The 9534-nt window shown below is 57.0% G+C and overlaps 1 protein-coding gene across 1 annotated transcript; it reads left to right on the top strand.

Annotated features, from left to right (window-relative positions):
- The first annotated feature begins 707 nt into the window (after window positions 1-707).
- On the top strand, window positions 708-8168 carry SLC29A1 (solute carrier family 29 (equilibrative nucleoside transporter), member 1). The gene is made up of 12 exons (XM_010006066.1): window positions 708-792; window positions 1276-1357; window positions 1631-1794; window positions 2018-2157; window positions 2364-2498; window positions 3288-3385; window positions 4626-4716; window positions 4834-4925; window positions 5067-5175; window positions 5458-5543; window positions 7249-7448; window positions 8057-8168. Exons 1-12 carry the CDS (start codon window positions 764-766, stop codon window positions 8166-8168), a joined length of 1338 nt encoding a protein of 445 aa, XP_010004368.1. The 5' UTR covers window positions 708-763.
- The last annotated feature ends 1366 nt before the right edge of the window (window positions 8169-9534 follow it).

The following is a 9534-nucleotide window of genomic DNA, read 5'->3' as shown; positions in this document are numbered from 1 at the left end:
GCCAGAGCGGCTAATCGCGCTCAGCCCCGGGAAGAGGTGGGGGGAGGACGGATCGGGGAGGGAATGTCCCTTCTAGGCTGTTTTCATCTAGGGACAGCAACGCCAGGGTGATGGTAGGGGCTGGGCAGGTGATGATGGGGGGGAAAAGGAGCGGTGGGTGCAGGGCAGGGGACAGCAGTGTCAGGGACGCCCTTGCCTTTCCAAGGTGACCCAGGAAAGGGCTTCGAAAGCCCCGGGGAAGCGAGACTTGGAAATGAGGGGGTGGCGGGGCTGCGCCGTTCTGGCCGGAAAGGCTGCGGAATGAAACGTGTCTTTTGTGCCGCCGGGCGTCGGAGGAAGGTGGGGAGGGCAGGGGGGACGGACGCTGCGCCTGTGAGGCAGTCACAGCCCGAGGGCTGGGGGCAGAGCTGCAGGGTCGCAAATCCCTTCAGAGCCTGCTGCGGAGCAGGCAGAGGCAGCTGGCGCCCAGGCTGGGCGTCTCAGGGAAGCAGCTCCCCTTTCGGAGGAAAGGCTTGGTGTTCCCCGGCCAGCAGCATAGGACAGGGTGTCACAGCCCCCCAGCTGAGGGGCTCTGAGCCGTGCCGTGTTCTTGCTGGCTCTCTGGCTCCTTTAACTTACCTGGCAGCATGGCTGAGGGGTTAAAACCAGCCCTGCCCCTGCCTGGCCTGCATCCCTCACTCCTCCATGAAATCCTCTGTTTGCGTTCCAGACGGAGAGCAGCCACGAGACTTGCTGGGACCTGCGCTGACCCTTGCTGCACAAGATGACAGCAAGAGATGGGCCCCAAGACAGGTAATGCCAGGCTCCAGTGTGGGTCTGGGGGCACACCCAGGATACCAGGAGATGAGGGAGGACAGGATGACCCAGTGCCTCCTGCATGCTTATTGGGCTATGGAGCTGTCCCTGCCCTGAGATGCTCTCTCCATCAGCTTTTCCATAGCAAATGGGCTGTAAAGAGTCCCTGGCACTGGGGCACGCCTGGGGAGCTTGACTCCCTCCCAGCTCTGATGGTGGCTGCTGCACATCTGGGTGCCACATGCTGAGGAGCAGCCAGTGCCCACTGCTGCCTTTGTACCTTCCCGGGGAGGGCCTCCCACAGCCCCTCTGCAGCGCCACATCTCCTCCTGCAGTCCTGTGGGGCAGAGGCAAGGCAATACACTTTGTCCTCCCTCCTCCTCCTGGTGCCTCCAGCGATGAGTCAGGGACAGTTGGAAGTGATGCCTGACCTCTGCCCTGCCCAGAGTCCTGCTCCAAACTACTCTGTCCCATCTGCAGGTACAAGGCTGTCTGGCTGATCTTCTTCATCCTCGGCCTGGGAACGCTGCTGCCATGGAATTTCTTCATGACTGCCAGGGAGGTGAGGGCTTCCCTCCTCCTGCTGCCCATGAGACTAATAATTCCCTATCACCTATAGGGACCATGCTGTAGTGGTGACAGCATGGCATGGTGTAGAACCCCTGCATTTGCACACAGGAGACAGAAGCATGGGTGACCTGGGTAGGACATGTGGCACTGAAGTGGCAGGATGAACCCTGGGCTGGGCATGGGGCTGAAGGGACATGGGTGGCCTAAGTTTGCTGGGGAGGAGGCCTCAGAGCACCTCAGCCCCACCAGGCTCCTTCCCTAACAGTATTTCATCGGTCGCCTCGCGAACACGGAGGAGAGGAGCCAGTCCTGGAATGAGACCGGTGGGTCCCCTTCCTACCTAGAGTCCATGTTTGACAACTTCATGACTCTCTGCGCCATGGTGCCCCTCCTCATCTTCACCTGCCTCAACTCCTTCATCCACCAGCGGTGAGCCTTGCTTCATCCTTGCCCCTGCTGGTCCCTGTAGGGCTGCCTAGCTCTTGCCCATCCTCTTGCCCCGGCACTGAACCAAGGTGCAGCCTGTTAAGACAAAAGGCAAAACACTGGTCTCCTGTGCTGGGGCTTGGCTGGGATTCCCATGGGAGAGCTTGTCCCCAGCCTCACAGGCTTCTGAGGGGTGGGTTTTCCTCACTGAGATCCTCTCTTGCAGGATTCCCCAGCAGATCCGCATCTTGGGCAGCCTGGTGGCCATTGGGCTGGTGTTTTTAGTCACTGCAATCATGGTGAAGGTCTCCATGGAGCCTCTTCCCTTCTTCGTCTTTACCATGATCAGCATCGTCTTCATCAACAGTGCGTGAGGCAGTGGGGGGCAGAAAAAGGGCATAGCTTCATGGCTAGGGCTGGTCACTGGGAAAAGAACATGAACCTCACTGCAGGAGAGCCAAGGAGGAGGAGGACCTGCTTTGACTTGCAGGGCAAAGGCCTTGGCTCCCCACTGAGGTGCAGTCCAAGCTTGCCTTTGGTTTCTCATGTTGATTAATCTTTCCCCTTCACAGCTTTTGGTGCTATGCTCCAGAGCAGCCTCTTTGGCCTGGCAGGGCTCCTGCCTGCCAGCTACACAGCTCCCATCATGAGCGGGCAGGGCTTGGCCGGCACCTTCGCCGCTTTGGCGATGATCTTCAGTATTGCCAGTGAGTAATTCCTGCCCTGTGGGTGACAGGGCCTTCCCAGAGCACTGCTGTCAGCAGCATCTGTTGGGGTCACACTGCAGGGTTGGGTGGGAGATGGCAGCAGGGCCTTACTCTTCTTAGTACCTGTCAGCTTCTTCCTTTTCCCCCCTGTATCCTTCCTTCCTGTGCTACCAGTTGGTGCCCAGCAACCTGAGAGCTTCATCGGTTACTTCACCACGGCCTGTATAGCGATCGTGCTGGCAATCTTCTCCTACATCCTCCTGCCTCGCCTGGTGAGATGTCGTCCTGGTGGGGAAGGGTGTGGGGACGTGGGACCTTTGCATGTCGCAGCACAAAGATGGTGGCCCACTAGCATCCCAGCCTTGACTTCTACCAGCCTCCACCTCCTGGGTCAGGGCAAGCCCCGCCCTGTTCCAAGGGAGCTTTCTGGGATACTTCCCACCTTAGATCGCAGAATCACAGAATCCCTTAGGTTGGAAAAGACCTTCAAGATGACTGAGTCCAACTAGTAACCCGACTCTGCCAAGTCCAGCACTAAACCATATTCCCAAGCACCACATCTAGACAACTTCTAAACACATCCAGGGATGGTGACTCAACCAGCTCCCTGGGTAGCATGTTCCAGTGTCTGACAACCCTTTAAGTGAAAAAGTTCTTCCTAATGTCTAGCAGCATCTGTTGGGGTCACACTGCAGGGTTGGGTGGGAGATGGCAGCAGGGCCTTACTCTTCTTAGTACCTGTCAGCTTCTTCCTTTTCCCCCCTGTATCCTTCCTTCCTGTGCTACCAGTTGGTGCCCAGCAACCTGAGAGCTTCATCGGTTACTTCACCACGGCCTGTGTAGCGATCGTGCTGGCAATCTTCTCCTACATCCTCCTGCCTCGCCTGGTGAGATGTCGTCCTGGTGGGGAAGGGTGTGGGGACGTGGGACCTTTGCATGTCGCAGCACAAAGATGGTGGCCCACTAGCATCCCAGCCTTGACTTCTACCAGCCTCCACCTCCTGGGTCAGGGCAAGCCCCGCCCCGTTCCAAGGGAGCTTTCTGGGATACTTCCCACCTTAGATCGCAGAATCACAGAATCCCTTAGGTTGGAAAAGACCTTCAAGATGACTGAGTCCAACCAGTAACCTGACTCTGCCAAGTCCAGCACTAAGCCATATTCCCAAGCACCACATCTAGACAACTTCTAAACACATCCAGGGATGGTGACTCAACCAGCTCCCTGGGTAGCATGTTCCAGTGTCTGACAACCCTTTAAGTGAAAAAGTTCTTCCTAATGTCTAGTCTAACCCTCCCCTGGTGCAGCTTGAGGCCATTTCCTCTTGTTCTATCACCAGTTACTTGTGAGAAGAGACCAGCACCTACCTCTTTACAACCTCCTTTCAGGTAGTTGTAGGGAGCAATGAGGTCTCACCTCAGCCTCCTTTTCTTCAGACTAAATAGCCCCAGTTCCATCAGCTGCCCCTTGTAAGACTTGTTCTCAAGGCCCTTCACTAGCTTGGCCACTCTTCTCTGCCCCTGCTTCAGCACCTCAGTGTCTTTCTTGTATTGAGGTGCCCAAAACTGGACATAGTATTCGAGGTGTGGCCTCACCAATGTTGAGTACAGAGGGGACAATCACCTCCCTGGTCCTGCTTGCCACACTATTTCTATACAGGCCAGGATGCCATTGGCTTTCTTGGCCACCTGGGCACACTGCTGGCTAATGTTCAGCTGCCTATCAATCAGAACCCCCAGGTCCCTTACTGCTGGGCAGCTTTCCAGCTGCTCTTCCCCAGGCTTGCAGCATTGCAAGGGGTTGTTGTGGCCCAAGTGCAAGATCCGGCACTTGACCTTTAGGAACTTCATACCATTGACCTTGGCCCATCGATCTAGTCTGCCCAAGTCTCCCTGTAGAGCCTCCCTGCCCTCAGGCAGGTCAACACTCCCTCCCAACTTCATGTCATCTGTACCCCAGTATCCTTGGGTACTGTGGAAATGGGCCCCTGGGTGAGCAGGAAACTATCAGTATTGGACGTAAGTGGAAGGAATACTTTGCCCATATTGCCCATACGAGCCATTACCACACAGCCCCTGCCAGCCTTCTTTCCTCATGTATGGATGAGTTCTCTGTGGCTGTCTCTGCAGGATTTCTTCCGCTACTACTCCGTCAAGGACAAGACGGAGTATCATGTGTACAATGCGGAGCTGGAGACCAAGAGAGACCTGATTAAGAAAGGTGAGGGGGGCTGAGAGGAGGAAGGTAAAGGAAAAAGAGGAAGAACAAGCCAGAAGGACTAAATTAGATCCCAGCTTTCTGGGGTCTGCTGTGCCCTACTTGTGTCTCTCCCTGCAGATGAGCCCAATGGAATGGAGCAGAATAACTCAAAGATCATCCCTATACACGACCCTGACGAGACGCCCTCGGTCATCGCTATTTTTAAGAAGGTCTGTGAGTTGCCAGCAACCCCTGCCTTGCCCCTTCTCTCAGGGGATGGGCATGGGTGTAGGAGAGCACAGGGAGGAGACCAGCCTACACTGGTCTCTCGTTTTGTGTTTGGTACCAGCCTTTCTCTTTTATCTGCCTAGCTCTGGGTCATGGCTGTGTCTGTCTGCTTCGTCTTCACCGTCACCATCGGTGTCTTTCCTTCCATCACAGCTAAGGTGTCCACTGTCCTTGGAGAGGGAAACAGATGGGGTAAGTGTGGCCAGGGATGTGATGGGGTAGGAGGAAACTGGAAACGAGGGGGCTGGCAGGAAAGAAAGTGGGACTTGGAGTAGCAGAGGTGACTGAGGAGGAGGGGAGACCATTGTGCATGATGGATTGTATGGAGATACAATCTCCTAGCCTGGCTGGGAGAGCATTCCAGCCTTTAGTGGGAAACCAGGAGAACCCAGACCACAGAGATAGTCTCCATGGAATCAGCAGGAGGACGTGGGGCATCCTGGGCTCTTCGGTGACCTTCTTCCCCTTCTGCAGGTCACTACTTCATCCCTGTCTCCTGTTTCCTGCTATTTAATGTCTTTGACTGGACAGGACGAAGCCTCACTGCCCTCTTCACATGGGTAAGCATGGGGCAGGGAGCAAATGCCCAGGTACTCCTCATCTCCAGGCCCCTCAGCCATGGCTGTCATCCACTGCTTGGACGAAGGAGGCACAGACCTGGCTCCTGCCCTGGCTTTAGGTGCTCAGCAGAGATTTATGGGTCAGAGCTGACAAGTGTTGTCCTGTCCTCTGCACCCCTCCTTCAGCATGCCTTGGATTAAGCTGGCTCCTCCACTTTAGCCTCTTTGTAAACAAACCTTCACTCCAGCTATGCAAACAGCCAGGCAGGATGGCGGCAGGGAAAGGGGGTGAAAGACAGGGCAGCCCAAAATAAAACCCCTGGCCTTCACACAGGACACAGCTGCTTTAAAGAACCTTGCCCTGGAAGGAGGGCAGAGCCATGCCACGTGGGTCACAGAGCTCTCCCCTTGCTCTCTTCTCCTCTGCCTGGCTCAGAGCTGCTGGGGCTGAGGTTTGGGAGCTGTGACGGGGGGTGGGTGAGGAAGGGGGCTGTCCCATCTGTGTCTCTTCCTGCCCCTTCACCTACCCCCCAAGCATGTTTCCCCCTGTATTGTTCGGGCTGTTTGTTTAGAGAAGCTCCTCAGTGCCGTGGGGTCTGTCTGGGCCCAGCTTCTCTGCAGCCTGGAGCTGCTTCTCCCCTGGCCACCACTGCTGGCTGCCCTTGCCCTTGGCCATGAGCCGCTTTGCCTGGTGTCCAGGCCGCAGCCTCCGTGGTGGGATGACCCAGCAGGAGACGTTTCCAAAAACAAGGCAGTGTGGAAAGTCTGACTGCATGTGGTTTGGGCCTCATTTCCTTGGTTGGGGCCCCACTTGCTCTTTTTCTTCTCCTCAGGAGGAAGAGGCTGCTGCTCTTGCTCATTCCCATACAGACATGGGAGCTGGCCTAACCTCAGCTTCCCTCTGTGCTCATGAGGTGTCCCATGGCTACACCAGCCCAGGCAGCTCCCAGGGTAGTTGTGGGTCTCTCCTGATCCCAGACCAGTGAGACTCAGCGTCATCTGAGTGCCTGGCACCCCACTGAGGAGGCCCTAGATGGAGCCAGGCACATCTCATGCCAGGGGCTGCCTCAGTCCCATCTGCAGGGACAACACAGGGGGATGGTGCCTCCTTCATCCCAGCCTCAAGTGTCTAAAGTCCTCTGCTAGGAGCCGAGAGGACTTTGTTTTGGTCTGTGCCTCTCCTAGAACTGTCTGAAACAGCTCCAGCATAATCCCTTTCCCAGATTGCTGGATCTTGCCCTGCTTGGCTGGGGGATAGCATAGGAGGCTGAAGAGCTGGTTAAAGCCTAGTTTGCAGGCTCTGAGGTGCCAGAGGGGGTTTACCTCAGCCAGCCTTGTCCTGCCTGGTTGTTTGCTGCAAGGGGAGATTGCATGAGAGTGAACGAGGCCCTCCTGCCTGCCAGCTGTTTCCAGCAAGGGCTTAGCTGTCGCTCACAAGCCCAGCTCAGTGTTTTGAGTCTAATGCTGTTGCTCTCCAAGTTGGCTGGGACAGGAGTTCAGGGCAGTAGTCAGACCTAGCGTGACCTCCTTACCGCAGCAAGCAGTGATGCTGAGATGTGTTGCAGCAGAGGAAGTTTCTCAGCAACTTTGCCCTCTCTCTGTGGCTCCTCCTCAGCCCCAGCACAGTCAGGACAGTCTGCCGGCTTGCCATGGGATGGGGAATGCCCACTTCTCAGCTGCTCAGTGACATGTGTTTTTCTCCCAGCCCGGGAAGGACAGCTGCCTCCTGCCAGTGATGGTGGCCCTCCGTGTCATCTTTATCCCTCTTTTCATGCTGTGCAACGTGAAGCCTCGTCACTACCTGCCTGTTGTGTTCTCTCATGACGCCTGGTACATCATCTTCATGATCTTCTTCTCCATCTCCAATGGCTACCTGGCCAGCCTTTGCATGTGCTTCGGGCCCAAGTGAGTAAGAGCTAGGGACAGGGGAAGAGTTGGTTACACCCACAGATGCCAGCCCCAGCACGACTGGTGTCTGGCTCTGCCCAGTAATGGAATCTAGAGAAGGGGATGTGGGCGCAGAGAACAATCACCACACCACCTCAGGGGAGACAGTCCCAGTGTCCCATCTTCCAGCCTTGTGCCTCCATACCCTTGAGATGAGAAATCTACTGTTTGGGCTCCCTGTTCCCCCTACCTGCCGTGCTGTGGAAGGGGCTGGACACAGCAGGGATTTGGAGGGAAGCAAAGCACGGCACAGCACCCGCAGCGGGGTGAGCAGCCGTGCCCGGCACAGGAGCACAGGCAGCGTGAGAAGCCCAGCTGGGGCTGAGCCATGTGGGGGACAGGAGTCAGAGAGGGGTGCCCCTGGCAGTGGGAGCTTCAAGGCAGCCTGCCCAATGCACTTCTTTCTCTACGGGCCTGTAATAGAGGATTTGTTCCTGCTGTCCCTCTGCTGCAGAGGAGCACAGCTTCTGGCTCCTCTGTGGCTCGTCCCATCCCTCCATTGAGCTCATGGCAGGACACAGGGCACGCATCCCTAAGGACAGGTCTGACGCTTGTTTCTCCCCTAGGAAAGTGCTTGCCCACGAAGCAGAAACAGCTGGAGCCATCATGGCCTTCTTCCTGTCGCTGGGCTTGGCCCTAGGAGCTGCTGTCTCCTTCCTGTTCCGAATTCTAATCTAGCAGAGGCACCCCGGGGGTGCAGGGACAGCACCCTCCTCCAAGGCCCTGGACACCTCGGCACCGTGGGGAGACAACACCTCACGCCTGCCCCCACTGAATCACACTGCCACAGCAGACCTTGCACCCAGGGATGGTTCCACTCCTGCAGGGCTGGCCTGGCTCCTGCCATGCTCGGCTGTGTGACGCCTTCAGGCCTATGTGCCTTCTCCTTCCCCGTGCTGTGTGTGTGAGACTCCCAGGATCTTGGAGAAGTCCAGCTGCCTCCCACGCCATGTACTTTTCCCTGCTCAAGGCCAAAAGCCATTCTCAGCCTCCTCCTTTCCAACAGTGCTGAAGGCTGGTATCCAGTGTTATTCCTTCTCTTGCCCTTGCCCCCAAGGCACCCAAGGACTTGCTCTCCTCTTCTTCCAGGGGGCCTGGAAACATCCTACACCACTTCTCCTGCTGGTGAGACATGTAAACGGGGAGGAGAGCCCTAGCCAGCCTTCCCATCCCTCACCTCTCCTAGGTGTACATCCTGCACAGCAGCATCCCAGAAGCATCTGTGTCCCACCCACAGGAACAGCGTGGCCCACCGTGGCTACACCGAGGGAGGAGAAGGTCTCCACACCCCACCTTCTCCTTCTCCTCTCCCTGCCTTCCCTCTATTTTCGGGGTCATTTTTTCCAGTTTTCTTTCTGCCTCCTGCTGGTGTGACAGGAGGTCCCACCGTGGGCTGCGAAGGGAGAGAAAAGGCAACTCCCTTCCCTTTCTGCCTGTGCTGCAGGGGGAGGCCTGACCTCTCCCTTGGCTTTCCCACCCCTTCTCTGTGTAAATGTGTCTGTACAGTCGCCGTTTCTTCCCTCTATTTTCGGGGTCATTTTTTCCAGTTTTCTTTCTGCCTCCTGCTGGTGTGACAGGAGGTCCCACCGTGGGCTGCGAAGGGAGAGAAAAGGCAACTCCCTTCCCTTTCTGCCTGTGCTGCAGGGGGAGGCCTGACCTCTCCCTTGGCTTTCCCACCCCTTCTCTGTGTAAATGTGTCTGTACAGTCGCCGTTTTCTATAAAAAGACTTAAAAACAGTCCTTGGGGGGGTGTGTGTGTTTTTATCACCGCAGGGGATGGGGCCGTGGGGGGGGAAGGGCTGAAAGCCACGGGCGCTGGCATTCCCTGGCTCGGGCAGAGCAGCAGCGCGGGCATTCCCTGCGCGGACAGGCAGCTTCCCGCTGCCAGGAGGACACGCCAGAGCGGGAAGGAGGTGCTGCTGCCCGTGGCACCTGCGAGGAGGGGATGCACCTGCCCTGCCCCGCTCCCATCCCCTTCCCGGCCTTCCTGTGCCGCTCGGACACCGTCCCGGCCACACGCGGGCACCTCCTGGGGCTGCGCGGA

Source organism: Chaetura pelagica, unplaced genomic scaffold (assembly GCF_000747805.2).
Source record: "Chaetura pelagica isolate M959 unplaced genomic scaffold, ChaPel_1.0 scaffold271, whole genome shotgun sequence".
Classification (NCBI taxonomy): domain Eukaryota; kingdom Metazoa; phylum Chordata; class Aves; order Apodiformes; family Apodidae; genus Chaetura; species Chaetura pelagica.
This window is presented reverse-complemented; position numbering and strand designations above follow the sequence as displayed.